The sequence below is a fragment of the Dendropsophus ebraccatus genome, chromosome 2 (genome assembly GCF_027789765.1).
Source record: "Dendropsophus ebraccatus isolate aDenEbr1 chromosome 2, aDenEbr1.pat, whole genome shotgun sequence".
In the NCBI taxonomy this organism is placed as follows: domain Eukaryota; kingdom Metazoa; phylum Chordata; class Amphibia; order Anura; family Hylidae; genus Dendropsophus; species Dendropsophus ebraccatus.
This window is the reverse complement of record NC_091455.1, coordinates 75,421,800-75,439,831: the sequence shown is the minus strand read 5'-3', so window position 1 is coordinate 75,439,831 and position 18,032 is coordinate 75,421,800. Positions and strand designations below refer to the sequence as shown.

Sequence of the window (18,032 nt, the reverse complement as noted above, 5' to 3'; positions counted from 1 at the left end):
CCCGGGGGTGGCTGTCTCCCTGTCCCCGGGGGTGGCCGTCTCCCTGTTCCCCGGGGGTGGCTGTCTCCCTGTTCCCCGGGGGTGGCTGTCTCCCTGTCCCCGGGGGGTGGCTGTCTCCCTGTCCCCGGGGGTGGCCGTCTCCCTGTCCCCCTGTCCCCGGGGGTGGCCGTCTCCCTGTCCCCGGGGTGTCTGTACCTTTCACCAGGAAGAGGTCTTTGAATGCAGCATCTTGCAGTGTGGAGTTGAGGTGGTCACTGGACATACTCAGGCGCCGGGCAGACTGGCAGCATCCCAGCAGCGCCTCCCGGTGCCCGCACGTCAGGGAGCCCGGATGCCCGCAGTGACTAGCAGCGGCGGCAGGAAGGAGAGAGTGCGGGCGGCCTCATATCCTCCGGCGGGCGCATCAGCTGTTCAGCCGCGGAGAGGAAGTGCTGTCTCCGTCCTGGAGCAGAGGGGCTGTGTGTGTGCCGGGGCCTCTAGTCCTTCCGTATCTCCGCTCCGGGGCACGGTCCCGTGCGTCATTCCTCAGCCCCGCACTTTCCTCGTTACTTTAGAGAAGCCAGTGTGATGCTGAGTGCCGCCCCCCGCGCCCTCCTCCCTGCCCAGTCTCCGGCTGCTGGCACAGCCCCACACATGCTCCGTGCGCAGCTGGACCGGCACCAGCGCTTCTACCGACCTTCCGCACGGACGGAAAGTTACCTCAGGTGCTTACACACTCAGCCGGCGCGTTAACCCCTCAGGGCGCGGCCCGGACTCCCCTAATAATGGCCGTATTACTATATTCTCTCACACTCACAGGGAGCCTGCCCTCCCGGCGTGACTGGGCTGCAGGGAGCAGAGACCTACGCGCTGTGTGCCGGTCCTCACCCTGTATGACTGCCCGGGACATGGAGGGGGTCAGATGGTCACTCATGGTTCTCTCCTCACTGACAGCACCCATATGTCAGCAGGACCCTGTCAGTGTGACAGCCATAGGCCAGCATACTGGCGCCACTAAGCCCCATAACCAGTATTACAACCAGTACAGAGCAGGCTTGGGGCCCGGGTACCTGAGGGGCCCTATATGTTATGCCATATAGATGTGGAGCCCTGGCACCTGAGGGAACCTAAGGAACGTCTGCCCCATTATTATAAATGGCATCTGGCAGACAGCACAGATTTGGGCCCAGAAGCTACATGTTACATCTCTCCCCCCCCCCCCCAGACCCCTGTACAGGACCCCCCACACAGCCATTGCTCATTCAGAATCCAATACAACAACACTGCCTACCTGCTGCAGGCTTCTCCCCATCTAGCCCCCATGCAAGTATGGCTTGTTACTGTCATTTCTCAGTTCTTTCTGATGTACACATATAAAACCTCATCTACCTACATGTACGTTTGAATAAAAAGTTTAAAAATTAACTATTTGGGGCCCTGATGTATTGGTCTCGCTCATTCTGTGCTGTCGGCATTGTGCTTATCTGCATTTGGAGGTTTCCTTTCCACTGGAACCCACAGCATGAATCTGGGGGATACAATTGGGTCTATAGTGTTCAGACTGTGCATATGGCTGAGGTTCTCTTTCCCACAGCGTGGGTAGGTTCACACTGAGGAATTCTGGAGGAATTGTAGAGGAAAGTTTTCTGCTTGAAATTCCTCACCTAGGGTGGGGTTCAGACTATGAAATTCTCGCGGATAAATTCAACCGAATTCCGTCGCTAGAACGTGTTCACGGCCGCGCGCCTCTCCGCCCATGCCATAGACACCATTCTATGCACGGGCGGATTCCGTATTCCGCCAAAAGAATTGACACGTCAATTCTTTCAGCGGATAGCGGAATCAGCTGGCCCATAGAATGCTGTCTATGGAGCCATCGGAAAGGCGAGTGGCCGTGAGCGCGTTCTAGCGACGGAATTCGGTGGAATTTATCCGCGAGAATTCCATAGTCTGAACCCACCCCTATACAGCTCTGGCAGAATAGGAGCGGAATTCAAGCAGAATAAAGCAGAATTTACGCCCCCATTGACTTCTATAGGATTCCTGCAGCAGAATCTGCCCAAAGGCCACGTTCACACTGAGCAAACACAACCGAATTCCGCCGCGCACAGTGTCCTGCTGTGAGTGAATGAGGACTCCTTTGCTGCCGCTGCTCTCCACTCAAAGGCCCCGTTCATAATGAGCAAGAACGTCAGAATTCCGTGTTCAGTGTCTCACCGTGAGTGAAGGAGAGGGCACGCACGCATCGGCTGCCGCCGCTCTCCGTTTAGAGAAATGACATGTCATTTGCTTGATCGGAGGAGCGCGCGCCTTCTCCTTCACTCAAAGCAGAATTCTGAAGTTCTTGCTCAGTGTGAACGGGGCCAAAGAAGTGACATGACACTTCTTTGAGCAGAGAAGGGAGGAAGTGGACACGTATGCGCCCTCTCATTCACTCACTGCAGGACACTGAGCGCGGCGGAATCTATGTCGCCATGTTTGCTCAGTGTGAACGGGAACAAAGATTTTACATGTGAATTCTTTGGGCAGAGAGCGGCTTAGCGGCAGAAAATTCTGCTTCGAAATTCTGAAGTGTGAACAACAGCGCAGAAATCCCATTGAACACAATGGGGCATTGTTCTGTACATATTTTACGGGAGGAATCTAAAATAAGAGCGGATTCTTCTTCAATTCCTCAGTGTAATCATGCCCTGTGGATTATAAGTCTGCTCTTGGTTCGCTACATGGCGATTTTCAATGCAGGCTCAGCACGAAAAAAAACTCCACATGAACATGGCCTTGCTATACCAAACATAGCCACCCATACACACCAGCCAATTCTGCCTGAATGGGTGGGTCAGATTCCCAAACACTAAGGGGACCATACCTATACATTTATATATTAGCATAGCAGGTTAGAGTATTCAGCAGTAGGTCTACTTCACCTCTCATCTCCTCACTGTCCAACAATCCAAAACGCCTCTTTAACTCTCTTCTTAAGCCCAAAGTTCAGACACCCATTAATGACCTGTCTCCTGAAGTCCAAGCCTCCTACTTTAAATGTAAAATTGTCCACTATCCACTCTGACAACCTCCCAGCTCCAAAGTCCCATAGATCCTAATCCTCCTACTTCCTCATCAACCTCAGTTTTCGATCCAGTGACATAGGAAGAGGTCTCCAAGCTGCTTCTCCTCTTACTGCCCCCTGCCCAATTGACCCTATTTTCTCGCAACTCATCCAGTCACTCTCTCCTGCCATCCCTATTCACCTCACTAAAATATTCAACCTCTCCCTCTCCTCTGGTATCTTTCCCTCCTCCTTCAATCATTCTGTAATAACCTCACTACTGAAAAAACATCCCTTGACCATCCAGTGCATCTATTGACCAGTCTCTAGTCTCCCTTTCAACTTCACTGAAACGTCTGGTCTATTCCCACCTACAGTAACAAGCTCTCTCTCTGATAACTCTTTTCTTGACCCTCTTCAGCCTGGCTTCCAGTCCCTTCATTCCACTGAATCCGCTCTCACCAAGGTGTCAAACGATCTCCTGAAGGCTAAAGCCCCTATTACACGGGGCGACTTAAGGAGCAAACGAGCGCTTTCAGCACTCGTTTGCTTCTCATTCCCAGCTCACTACCACTGCAATTCCGTGCGGCGGCAGGGGAGCTGTGTGTGTGTGTGTGTGTGTGTGTGTGGGGGGGGGGGGGCTTTAATTTTCCTCTTGACAAAACCCCATAAATACTCTATGGGGTTATGGTCTGGCAAGTTTGCTGGCCAATCAAGCACAGTGATGCTGTGGTTAGTAAACCAGGTATTGGTACTTTTGGCAGTGTGGACAGGTGCCAAATCGTTCTGCAAGATGAAAATTCCATCTCCAAAAATCTTTTCAGCACAGGGAAGCATGAAGTGCTCTAAAATTTCCTGGTAGACGGCAGTGTTGACTTTGGTGTTGATGAAACCCAGTGAACCTACACCAGCAGATGACATGGCTCCCCAAACCATCACTGATTGTGGAAACTTCACACTAAACCTTTAAGCAGCTTGGATTGTGTACAGCCTCTCCACTCTTCCTCCAGACTCTGGGACCTTTATTTCCAAATGAAATGCAAAATTTACTTTCATCTAAAATCAGCACCTTGGACCACTGATCACCAGTCCAGTTCTTCTTTTCCTTGGCCCAGATAAGACGCTTCTGCCATTGTTTATTGGTCAGGAGTGGCTTGGCACATGGAATGCAACACTTAGCCCATGTCCTGCAGACGTCTGTATGTGGTGGCTTTTGAAGCACTCACTCCAGCAGCAGTCCACTCTTTGTGAATCTATCACAAATTTTTGAATGGCATTTTCTTTACAATCCTGTTAAGACCGGGGTTCTCCCGGTTGCTTGTGCACCTTTTTCTACCACACTTTTTCCTTCCACTCAACTTTCCATTAATAAGCTTTGATACAGCACTCTGAGAACAGCCAGCTTCTTTAGCAATGAACTTTTGTGGCTTACCCTCCTTGGGGAGTGTGTGAATGACTGCCTTCTGGACCTCTGTCAAGTCAGCAGTCTTCTCCATAATTGTGTTGCATACTGAACCAGACTAAAGGCTCTATTTCACGGACCGACTTGAGGAGCAAACGAGTGCTCTTAGCGCTCATTTTCTCCTCGTTCCCCGCTCACTGCCGGCGCTATTTCACGCGGCAGCAGCGAGCGGATGAGTCTAGGGGGGCAGCCCATAGCATGCAGCATGTCGGCTAATCGTTGCCTTCTATTAAACGGAACGAATACGGCAGATAATCGTTCCGTGTAATAGGGCCTTAAGTCACAAAGAAACTACTCGCTGATTCTCTTGGATCTCTCAGCAGCGTTTGACAACATAGACCACCAACTCTTCCTCTCTCCATGCTCCACTCTCTTGGCCTCAAGGACTGTATTCTTCTGTTTTTTTTTCCTACCTCTTGGACTGCTTCTACAGTGTATCCTTCCCTGGCTCTACTTCTTCTCCTTTACCTCTTACTGTTGGGGTTCCCCAGGAATCAGTCCTGGTCCACTCCTCTTCACCCTCTATACAGCCCCTATGCGACAGATCATAAGCAGGCTTGGCCTTCAATACCATCTCTACGCTGATGACACCCAATTATATACGTTTTCCTGTGACATCAATCCTGCATTCCTACAAAATACCAGTGACTGTCTATCCACTCTCTCTAACATTATAACCTCTCTATTTTTCAAACTCAGTCTTTCTAAGGGTGCGTTCACACGTACAGGATCCGCAGCAGATTTGATGCCGTGTTCAGTTATTTAGATGAAATCTGCTGCGGATCTGCAGCAGAAAATCCGCTGTGGATCCGATACGTGTGAACGTACCCTAAAGCCCCTATTCCACGGGTCGTTTAAAGGAGCAATATCGTTCGTATTCGGCCAATATCGGCCGCTACGAACGATATTCGTCCCATTGAATAGAGTGCAACGATCAGCCGACATCGTTCATGTCGGCTGATCGTTGCAGTCGCTTGTTTTTCAACATGTTGAAAAACAAGCGACTGATATAGCAGCGATCTGCTGCCGTCGCTCCGTTGAATAGGAGCCTCGGCAGCAGATGCTGCTATATCCTATGGGCTGCCCGGACGATCAGCGATCCTCCGAGCAGCCCCTCCCATACCCACCCGCTCGCTGCAGCCGCGTTGAATAGCGGCGGCAGCGAGCGGTGAACGAGGAGCAAACAAGCGCTAATAGCGCTAGTTTGCTCCTCCAAACGACTCGTGGAATAGGGGCATAAGGGTGCCTTCACACACACCACATCTGCAGCAGATTTGATGGTGCAGATTTGATGCCGTGTTCAGTTATTCAGATCAAATCAGCTGCGGATCTGCAGCAGAAAATACGCTGCGATATGGGGTGTGTGAAACTACCCTAAAACAGAACTTTTTGTATTCCCTTTTCTCTAACCAGCCTCGACCTGACCTCTCACTATCAGTCTGTGGTACTAGCAGAACTCCTGTGCATCAAGCTCGATGTCTGGGGGTTATGCTAGACTCGGATACATCTTTTACTCCCTATATCCAAGCCCTTGCACACTCCTGTCACCTACATCTCAAAAACATCTCTAGAATCCGCCCATTTCTTAAGCTCAGACTCTTACTGTTGCCCTGATCCATTCTCGTCTTGACTACTCCCTACTAAATCGGTCTTCCTTTCTCTAAGCTCTCCCCTTTCCAGTCTATCCTGAATGCAGCAGCCAGGCTTATCTTTCTGTCCATCTCTTACAATGACATCTCCCTCTTTGCCAGTCACTGCACTGATTGCCCATTAAATCCAGAAAAGCTTTCCACAACTGTGCCCCTCCATACATCTCCCACCTCATCTCCACCTACCATCCTAGCTGTGCACTACGTTCTGCTAATGATCTCACACTAACATCTTCCATAATCAGAACCTCACACTCCCGCCTCCAAGGGGATTGCTGATCGTCCGGGCAGCCCATAGGATACAGCAGCGTCTGCTGCCGACGCTCCTATTTCAACATGTTTAAGAGACAAATGACGCAACGATCAGCTGACATGAACAATGCCGGCTGATCGTTGCCTTCTATTCCACGGCACGATTATCGGCCGAATACGGCCAATAATCGTTCTGTGGAATAGGGCCTTTATTCTTTACCTCCTAGTCTGTAATCTTTTGCGAGCAGGTCCCTCATTCCTTTTTGTATTATTCAATTCTGTAATGTGTCTATGTAATGTAACCCTTGTATTGTGTTAAGAAAACAACAAAAAAAGCACTGCAGAAACTGTTGGCGCTATACAAATAAATATTATTATTAGTAATATTATTATTGTAAAGTAGAACTCTGCATGGGGGCATATTACTACTCCTTTTTGTAGAGGCCTATTATTTATTTTTGTATAGGGCTAGTAAGAGTTTTTGTACTAGTTACATCCATTACCCAGGCAGGGGCGGTCTTGGCATTTCTGGGGCCCCAAGCGAAGTTATGTCTGGGCCCCCCCCCCTCGACACGCACTCCACAGCAATAGAACGCTGTGTGCTGCCCCCAGTAGTATATACCCCTTGTGTGCTTCCCCCAGTAGTGTATAGACGCCTGTGTGTTCCCCTAGTTATATATAGCCCCCCCGTGTGCTCCCTCAAAAGTATATAGACCCCCTGTGAGCTCCCCCCAGTCGTATATACCCTGTGTGCTGCCCCAAGTTACATATACCCCCTGTGTGCTCCCCCACTAGTATATAGACCCCCTGTGTGCTCCCCCACTTGTATATAGCTCCCCTGTGTGCTCCCTCAGTGGTATATAGCCCCCCTGTGTGCTCCCTCAGTGGTATATAGCCCCCCTGTGTGCTCCCTCCGTGGTATATAGCCCCCCTGTGTGCTCCCTCCGTGGTATATAGCCCCCCTGTGTGCTCCCTCCGTGGTATATAGCCCCCCTGTGTGCTCCCTCCGTGGTATATAGCCCCCCTGTGTGCTCCACCAGTATTATTTAGATCCCTGTGTGCTCCCCCAGTAGTATATAGACCACTGTGTGCTCCTCCAGCAGTATATAGACCCCTTGTGTGCTGCCCCTAATTATATATAGACCCCTTGTGTGCTCCCCCAGTTATATATAGACCCCCTGTGTGCTCCCCGTTATATATATATACCCCCTGTGTGCCCCACCAGTAGTATATAGACCCCTGTGTGCCCCCCAGTTATATATAGACCCCCTGTGTGCTCCTCCAGCAGTATATAGACCCCCTGTGTGCCCCCCCAGTAGTACATAGACCCCTGTGTGTTCCCCCAGTAGTATATAGACCCCGTGTGCCCCACCAGTAGTATATAGACCTCCGTGTGCTCCTCCAGTAGTATATAGACCTCCTGTGTTGTGTCCCAGTAGTATATAGACCCCTGTGTGCCCCACAGTTATATATAGACCCCCTGTGTGCTGCCTCAGCAGTATATAGGCCCCTGTGTGCCCCACCAGTAGTATATAGACCCCTGTGTGTTCCCCCAGTAGTATATAGACCCCCTGTGTGCCCCACCAGTAGTATATAGACCCCCTGTGTGCTACCCCAGTAGTATATAGACTCCTGTGTGTTCCCCCAGTAGTATATAGACACCCTGTGTGCCCCACCAGTAGTATATAGACCCCTGTGTGTTCCCCCAGTAGTATATAGACCCCTCTGTGCCCCACCAGTAGTATATAGACCCCTGTGTGCTACCCCAGTACTATAATGACCCCCTGTGTGGTCCCCCAGTAGTATATAGCACCCCTGTGTGCTCCCCCACTTGGATATAGACCTCCTGTGTGCTCCCCCACTTGGATATAGACCCCATTCTGCTGCCCCAAGTAGTATATAGACCCCCTGTGTGCTGACCCAAGTAGTATATAGACCCCTCTGTGAAGCCCCAGTAGTCTATAGCCCCCCTGTGTGCTCCCCCAGTTATATATAGCCCCCCTGTGTCTTCCCCGTTATATAGCCCCACTGTGTGCTCCCCCCATTTATATAGACCCCCGCTGTGTGCTCCCCCAGTTACACAGGCCCCTGTGTGCTCCCCCTCCCATATAGTATATGACACAATAAAACTAACACTTATACTCACCTGGGTCCAGGCGTCTCCTCTTCCCTTCACTCTTGTGGCCGCAAGGGTTTTCCCTGTGGTCACAAGAGGCCGCGCTCCCCTTCTCCTGGCGCCGATGCTCCAGTGATGTCACTGCAGCACCGACACCACAAGGACAGAGCGGCCACTTGTGACCGCAGAGAAAACACTTCCTGCGGCCACAAGAGTGACTGACAGGAAGGGAGCCAATGGCTCCCTCCCTGTCAGTGCTGCTGCTGCTGCTGCATGTAACTGTGAGCGCTCATTACGAGTGCTCATAGTTACAGTTCAGATCACAGCAGCAAGCGGGGCAGCGGCCCTGTCTAGCGGTCTTAAGCACAAGAGAAGAGCGGGGCGTGGGTGCCCCCCTGGATGTTGGGGGCCCCAAGCGATTGCTTGTGGTGCTTGGTGCCAAAGACCGCTACTGTACCCAGGTCCCTCTATAGGCTGTTTTCTATATTAGTCAGGGCCCTTTATGTAGTTTACCCTATTAGCCACAAAATCCCCTCAAATGATGAAGAAGACAAAAGCATCACAAATGGGTATGTTTTGCAATCTATACAAACCATAACTTAGTTGAAGTTCACACACATTACAGAATTCAGAGAATCGACGAGTCCTTTCAGCAACACATCCCACAAAATTCCATCAACTTCAGTGGTGTCTCCATCTAGTGTCTCCAGGATTTGAGCAGACAAAAAAATTCCTTCTTGTAGGTTTGAATTTTTTTGTTCGCCAAGATCCTACTAAACCCCAGGTTCCAGAGCGCTGTATGACTATTCATGAAAATACATGAGGAGTAAAGTACCACCCCAGTGCGCCAAATGCCCTAATTGGAATATCAATAAAAAGTGAGGTTAGATAAAAGCTGCCCAACAAATGACAGTAATAAAACTACTCAAGTTCTCAGCAGCCCTGCCATATAAGAACGTAACAGCATGTTAGAGTCTTCTTTTAGTTTCCCTATAGCATATTATGGCTACGTTCATGCAACGTTTGGTTTTGGCCATATTCTTGTGTGAACATAGCCTAAAATAAAAAAAAATACAAACATAAATCAGAACATAACATTAAAGGGCTACTCCGTAGATTTATGTCAAGTACATTGGTTTAATTAAGTTATATTACTTTGCAATATAACTTTATTATAAACATATGCACTTCCGTTTAGTGGCAGCAGTAAAGAGCGACCCGTCCTCTCTGCTGCCACCAATGTTTGTCTTAGGAACTGCATGGCTATAAGCTGCAGCGTCCGATCCCCTGCTCTGTTGTAGCACTGCTGAACAGTGCTATCACAATGCAGAGCTGGAGGGGGGTGGTTGTTCTTCCATGGACTGTATATTTCAATGGAGAGGGAGGCTGCCTGACATGATCTTGGTGCCGAAAACCTCTGCAGTGGGAGCAGTGACTGCGGTTATCGCTCTGAGCTAGAAGCAGAGGGAGCAGTGATGGTAGTCAGGCAGTGATTGTGTCAGGCAGCCTCTATAACCCGCGCAGTTCCTGACACAAACATTGGTGGCAGCAGAGGGGGCTGTGTGACTCCTTACTGCTGCCACTAAGCAGAAGTGCATACATATATTAAAAAAAATAAAATAAAATAAATTATATAATATATATATATATATATATATATATATATATATATATATATATATATATATATATACACACACTTTTAAAAAATAAAGTTACATTATAAAGTAAGATTTGGTAACTTTATAAAAGCTATGTATTGGCAAAAAAAATATACAGAATACAGACCGGTAAAACGACAGAACTTCTGTATGCGTCATGACATTTGTTACAATGACAGCTAATCAAGTCGTCCTACTTGTCGGCACACACAAGATCCCCGGTGATCCCATGCGGACAAGACAACAATGGGGGTGCTGTTCTTGGTGTCACCCCTATGTGAACAAGCCTAAAGGTACATGAACCATCCATGATCTACAGCTATTCTCCCTGCCACCAGCAGATGTCACCAGAGGAAGCGCTTATACTAAGAGCTGTAAAATCTATGTAATGTTACATACTAAAATCTGACTATCAACTCCTGCAGGTTAGGAGGGTCTCTGCTGCACGCATTGGAAAGAAACATACATTGATTTAGGAATCTTTCCACAGGTAAATAGGTTAGTGTACAGTATTCACAATAACTTTACCGCATCTCTGCCCCCCTTCCACACTATAGTGAGAAGAATCTCGTTACTAAGGTAAACCATGGTAAGCAGTGCACCCAACATGTTATGTACAGTACATGGTTCTGTCAAGAGTGAAATAAAGGGAGTAATATCTAAATGTGCCAATGCAATAGACACTTAGACTCGCAGATACAGAAGGTTAGGAGGACCTATCACACACTACTGCAACTCATTGCAGATGCATACAGAAGTTGGGGTTCTAGAAGCGTTGTATACACAATCATAGATAATAATCAAAACAGTAAAAACCGCTTGTTCCTGGTGACTAACAACGCCACACCATGTGGTGGCTGCATCCACTCTCACATAATGCATTGACCTCATTATGGCAACATTTTCCAGTAATGGGTAAATGTGGTTACTTGTGTGTCCTACACCGTAGGGTTGGGGCCTAGAGGTGTGGTGCCAGTCTATAAGACATAGCCACACTATTTGGCTGTTCCTTAACCACAGTATCAAGATATCACAAGTGTACCCAGACTGAATGAATGATGAAGAGACATCCAAGAGAAGATCACACAGTGGCAGGCCCCCACCAAGTACTTGTTCCAGGAGACATATATGGCATAAACATTATGGGGGAGATTGATCAAACATGGTGTAAAGTGCACCTGGCTCAGTTGCCCCTAGCAACCAATCAGATTCCACCTTTCATTTTCCAAAGAGTCTGTGAGGAATGAAAGGTGGAATCTGATTGGTTGCTAGGGGCAACTGAGCCAGTTTCACTTTACACCATGTTTGATAAATCTCCCCCATATAAGGCTATGTTCCAGAGTATATTTGCTCAGTATTTTGCAACCAAAACCAGGAGTGGATTGAAAACACAGAGGACTGTTCACACAATGTTGAAATTGAGTGGATGGCTGTCATTTAATAACAAAAATTTGCAGTTATTTTAAAACAACGGCCGTTATTTGCCATTAAATGACGGCCATCATCTACAAAATTTCAGTGTGTGAACAGTCCTCTGTGTTTTCAATCCACTCCTGGTTTCGGTTGTAAAATACTGAGCAAAAATACTGTCTGGGAACATAGCCTGAAAATGTATCCCCTGGGTGCACAGATGAGGTTCAACAGGCTGGTGGCGGTGCCCTGGTCTGGGGACCATTTTTCTAGCGTGCCACTGGACTGTCAGTCACCATACCACAATGCTTGAATGGCAAACGCTATGGGCTATTAGCTATTAGCTGACCAACGCTATGGGCTAGGAAGCTATTAGCTGACCAACTGCACCCAATCTTCAGGAGGTCTTCCCTAAACACAGTGCCAGAACAAAGCTCCATGTCATCAGGCTAGGATCACCAGGGAGTGTTTGGAGGAACAGGACAATGAACTTCCACACTGTCTTGGCCCGCAAACTCAGTGGACTGCGAGATCTACTCCACTCCTCCAGTGTTCACTAAGGGCCCTATTACACGGAACGATAATTGGTCAAATCGGCCCTATTCGGCTGGTTATCACTCCATGTAATAAACACAACGATCAGTTGATGACAACGATCATTGGCTGATTGTTGATATAGGTTTGGACCTATAATTGTCGGGCACCGACTGCGCATCGCTACGTGTAATAGCGGTGCGCAGACAGTGGCTGACAATATGCAAACTGCATACATTACCTGTCCAGGCTACAGGGCTCTTCTTGTGCTCCGCTTCTCCCCGAGTCCTGTGCGCTCCAGCTTCAGAGCAGCCTGTCTGAGCTGACAGGCTGCTCAGCCAATCACAGGCCGGGATAGCCACGGGCAGTGATTGGCTGAGCGGCCTGTCAGCTCAGACAGGTCGCTCTGAAGCTGGAATGCGCGGGACCTGGGGAGAAGAAGACTGCAAGAGGAACCCTGCAGCATGGACAGGTAATGTATGCAGTTTAAGCAAGGGCTGCAAGAACATCGGCAACGATGTCCATGCAGCCCTTGTTAAATTATTATCGGGTTGTGTAATAGGCCCAGTAAACGAGCAACGATCTAGCAGATCGGCGCTCATTTACAGTTATTATCGGGCCCCCATCGGCCTGTGTAATACTACCCTAAGGTAAACAGTCACCTCGAAAAAACTATTCATGTTCCTGAAGAGAAGAGCTCTATTAAAGGAGAACTTCACGTCTAACAACTAGAGCCATCAGACTGGGTATGTTAGGTGTTAAACAATGAGCCTCAGGAAGCGTCTGTGTTTGTTTACACTGCTACACCCATGTATGCAGCCTGTGTACACACACGAGGATGTGATGGTGAAGACACACAAGTGTAGACAACTTTTACTTTTAACAACTTTAAAATTTGGTCTTGGAGGAGACTTTGGAGAACGACAAAACAAAGATGATTGCTGGACTTTCTAACTGAAGTAGAAAGAGGCTTTTTGTTTTGTTTTTTTTTCCCCACTACTACTGTAGTTTGAGCCAAAAAGAGTGGATTAAAACAATGGGAAACAGGCTGGGGCTACACAATGAATCTCTGTCTAGCCCCAGCCATGTAAAGGAAGGACTTTTATTTCTGCTTGTACAGTTTCATCACTTTTAGCTGTAGGTTCCTCCAAGCTGTTCATTTTTACAGAATTTATTTTATTCTTTTAGGGTCCATCATTTAGTTCCAATAATATCAGAAGCTTCGAATCTGCAGGAAATTCTGTACGTGTGAATGGATCCTTGTACATAATGTGAACTGCAACTGAGACTTCTAAATGACACAGATGTGAACACAGCCTTTATACCCATGTATGTAACTGCATTCATTGTTTCACGGTCTTCTATGGTCTTCTTAGGCCTGTTTAACATGAGCGTATTACATGTGCAGTTTTATGTTTATACTATGGAAGCAAATCCTGATCTGACCGCAGGTCTGATGACCCATATTGACAGCTGTCAGGTCTGGTCATCAGACTTGGGGTCAGGCAGGGACTTGCATATGCAATGCGATTGCAAAAATGTGTATGTAATACACTTGTGTGAATCCAGCCTATTATTCATGTGACAAGATAGAGTAGATAGTTTGAGAGGATATAAGAACCTTTCATTGTTGTGTGGGCTTTATTCCTCAGCAGAGCAAGGCAATGGCAAAACCCCTCACATACATTACAATGAAGACCACCAAAGTGTGGTTACCTCTGAACTGTAGAGAATATAGGAGAGGCGGCTAACCTTACTGATAGATGTGAAACAATGGGGGGGGGGCACAGTCCTTGTTGCCCGAAGCAACTAATCACAGCCTTGTCATTGCCGTTTTATGCAGGTATCACACAGGTTTCTGTATAGTACAGCCTAACACATAAGAGGTTACCATGTATTCACTGGTATGAGTGTACATGTAGTCAGATATATGATAACACAGATTATTGCTCACACTTACTAAACACCTCTGGGTCAGATACTACAGAGTACACTGCCTCATGACCTAACTCTAATGGCCACAAACAGCAGCTTGTCTGTGTACACATTTAGGGCCATATTAATAGCTGCTGCTGCCCTAGGCACTAAACCTAATGACGCCCCATCTTCACGCACCAATTGGCTTAATGAAGAAATTGGAGCGGGGTTTTGGCCACATGCATTTCTCCACATGTAGAAACATTGTCGGAATAGTGTTTTTCATGTATTTTCATGGTAGGTAATAGCTCCGGGCATCACATTTAACACCACAACACCAGACCTGACTAATACCACCATAGTCCCCCTAAAAAAAAAAACACCAGATTTACTGGCAAGTTTGAATGGGAGGTGGAAGACTGAAAAAATAAATAAAAAAAACTGTTTCCTTCCCCCTGCTCCCTGGTGCTGCCCCTCTGCCCTAAGCACCGGACCACGGGTGCCTAGTGGTAAATACAGCCCTGTACATATTGAGGAAAACCTTTCCCTTAGTAAGTAATGTATAAAGGCCACCAACCTTTTATATGGTGTTTCTGAAATTTCATATTTACATACAGTATAACTGAATCCCTCAAAAGGGATTGAGTGTGTGTGTATACGTATGTATATATATATATATATATATATATATATTTATACACATATATATATGTATATATATGCGCATGTACATATACACATGCATACAGTGGTGCCTTATATTACGAGCATAATTCGTTCCGGGACCATGCCTGTAATACAAATTCACTCTTAAAGAGGATGTACCACCAGGTACATCCTCTTGAATTTAACACACTGATAGAACGGCGCCGTCAAGTGGAAGGCGGTGTCGCGGTCCATTTTTCGAACCGCAGCCCGGTTCCCGTGTACGGCGCTGTGCTGAAGCACTGGCGGTCGGCCGGCCCGCACTCAGTGGGAGGGAATTCCCTCCCCTCTATGACGCGGCTCCATTAGAATCAATAGAATCAATGGAGCCGCGTCATAGAGGGGAGGGAATTCCCTCCCACTGGGGGTGGACCGGCCGACCTCCAGTGCTTCAGCACGGCCTGGTACCGCTGGATAGGCACCGTTCTATCGCTGTGTTAAATTCAAGAGGATGTACCTGGTGGTACATCCTCTTTAAACCAAAGCAAAACGTCCCATAAGAAATCACTGAAACGCAGACAATTGGTTCCACACCCCCAAAATAATCATTTTTTTTATTCTGAATAACATGTAAAACAAATAAAACAAAGATCTAGAAACAGCTAAATATGTGATATTATAAGTTACTGTACAGTATAGCAATCAGCATGTAGAATATAATGTATAGTAAGTGCATAAACCTGAAAAAACAGCAGCAGTTTATAGATACAGGATGAAACTAAAGACCCCCATAATGGCTTAGTGTGAATGCAGGCACAGTATAGCAGCAGTGTGTATAGCTGAGTGTGAGTGCAGGCACAATATAGCAGGTATGGAGAGGATGGGAAACACAAGGGCTGTGAGTGACTGCAGGGAGTATAAAGGAATGAGCAGGACATATGTGGGCACAGTATAGCAGCACTCTTTGTCTGGGAAAAAAGGGGTTATGAAGAGATTACCCCCCACAGTCCTGTCCTCTGATGGAAGCCCCAGCCTGAAGTGGATCTGCTATGATTTGGAAGGTGAGGAACACTTCCTGGGTCATAGTACAGTGCTGTAGACCACCCTGTTCAGACCATGCCCCTGCTCCACTCCGCCTTCCACCCAGCACAGGGAGCTCTTCAACCAAAGCAACCAAGTCACAATTTTGAAAAACTGTGAGCTCTTAAACCAAAACGCTCTTAATCCAAGTTACTCTTAAACCAAGGTACCACTGTATGTATATGTATATGTATATATATATATATATATATATATATATATATATATATATATATATATGGACTGGAGTGGCATCACTGGACTCTGCCTTGTATATACATAATCTGGGGGATCACCTACAAAAAAAACATACAGATAAACTAATAGCCAAAAATGTCCCAGGAAGGGATAGTCGACAGGGAGGGATGTGTATACACTCTCACTGCCTCTTGAGGGAAACAATTATGATGTCAGTCCCTTCCTATTTTGAAGTGAGGGATAAAAACAAATAAAAAACAAGAATGTGGAAACCAAAATTGCAATAAGTTAAAGCGGTTGTCCAACAAAAATCTTTTTCTTGCAAATCAACTGGTGTCAGAAAGTTATATAGATTTGTAATTTACTCCTGTTAAAAAATCTCAAGTCTGCTCTCTGCTGACACCTCTGTCTGAGACAGTCACTGTCCAGTGCAGCAGCAAATCCCCATAAAAAAACTTTCCTGTTCTGGACATTTCCTGTCTCAGCCAGAGATGTCAGCAGAGAGAACTGTGTCAGACTGAAAAGAAAACATTTCCTGCAGGACATACAGCAGCTGATATGTATGTGAAGACTTGAGATTTTTAAATAGAAGCAAATTACAAATCTATATAACCTTCTGAAACAAGTTGATTTGAAAGCAAAACATTTTCGCTGGATAACTCTTTTACAACACCAAAAGCAAGTCAAGACAATGGTGTCGGTTTTAAACCTGGGGCCAAGTGTATTTCCTACATATTCATGGACTGGCTTTGCCAGGTCAAGGTTACACGTATTATTGATAGCTATTGATAAAGAAAAACAACAATAAAGTATTCCTATCATAGAAGCAGGTTCATCAGGAAACCAAAAAGATTAAAATCTACAAAGAATACATATATAGGCTCATCTCAAACAGTGTTTCTAGAAGATGCCGACATCTATAGAATGTGTAGAGTTACTTTCTCTCTAAGGTGAAAATGTACAAACACTCTAAGGGTATGTGCACACTGAGTATACGTTGTGGATTCCGACGCTCGTCCCCGTGCGCTCCCACTTGGCTTTTCTCCCATCCCATAGACTGTATTCTATGGTCAGGCAGATTCCACTGTCCACCCAAAGAATTTAAATGCTTTTCTCCGAGTTGGAGTCACCCCTGATTTTTGTGAAAATACTAACTAAAATGAGGACCAAATACTGACCAAAATAGTACGAGTGAACCCAGCCTCTGGCCATGTGCAAATGCTGTAAGAACAGCGCCCGTTGTTTGACATGTTCACCTAGCCGATACTGCAGTATTGGCCAGATGAACATCACTTCATTTTAATTGGAATGTGGGCACATTTACCATAGACCACAGTACAAAGTACAGCCGGGAGCCGTACGTTACACTCTGAGCACAGCCTATTTTGTACAGTCACTATTCACTAAATAGCAGCCATACAAAATAGGTCTGTCATTTATTTTACACGAGTGCAGAGAACCTGGTGTATACACTACGGCTGTTGTTCCATACACTGCTATCTAATTAAGCAGTGCTGTTAAACAATGGCCGTTGTTGCACTCAGCAACAATGGCCGTTGTTGCACTCAGCCCAATACAGTGTGTAAGCATGGCCCCTGTGTGTAATCAAGGATGTTCCCTTCACTGACAACAAGCAGGGCCTAAGCCTTTTGCCAAGTACAGGAATTAAACACAACATATATTACAGAAAACAGAAATCAATTTTCAATCAAAAGAAAAATCATGTCTGAAAAAAAAAAAACAGAAATCAGTAAATAAGGGAGAGTTGTACATTTCCCTATAGCTCAAAAAAAGTTAAAATAAAACAAAGGAAATTGTGACAATGGTCACTGCAGTTTATAAACACCGAGTATATAGTCCTAACACAAATTACAGGAGTCTATGGGGTTATACCGTACCACTACATGCTTCTGATTTATACGGAATTCAACTGAAAGAAACTATGACATGGTCTATTGGATACTGTATCACAGATGCAGCACTTCAAGGGGAGAATAGAGCAGTAATACAATACTGTATTGAGGGACCAAATACAGTGACACAACCTGTATTAGAACTGTGCTGCACAGATTGTGTATTCCCA

The 18,032-nt window shown here is 46.6% G+C and overlaps 1 protein-coding gene across 4 annotated transcripts in view; it reads right to left on the bottom strand.

Moving 5' to 3' along the window:
- Positions 1-18,032, bottom strand: part of LDLRAD4 (low density lipoprotein receptor class A domain containing 4) — a 237,530-nt gene that overhangs the window by 28,042 nt on the left and 191,456 nt on the right. The window contains exon 1 of one of the 4 annotated variants that reach the window (XM_069957818.1): positions 11,208-11,278. The exons of 2 other annotated variants lie outside the window; for them this stretch is intronic. In XM_069957818.1, coding sequence (XP_069813919.1) covers positions 11,208-11,235 — 28 coding nt within the window. In that variant the 5' untranslated portion in view covers positions 11,236-11,278. Of the gene's footprint in view, positions 1-195; positions 876-11,207; positions 11,279-18,032 lie in introns of those variants that run through there. One more of the 4 variants, XM_069957817.1, reaches the window with a different exon arrangement.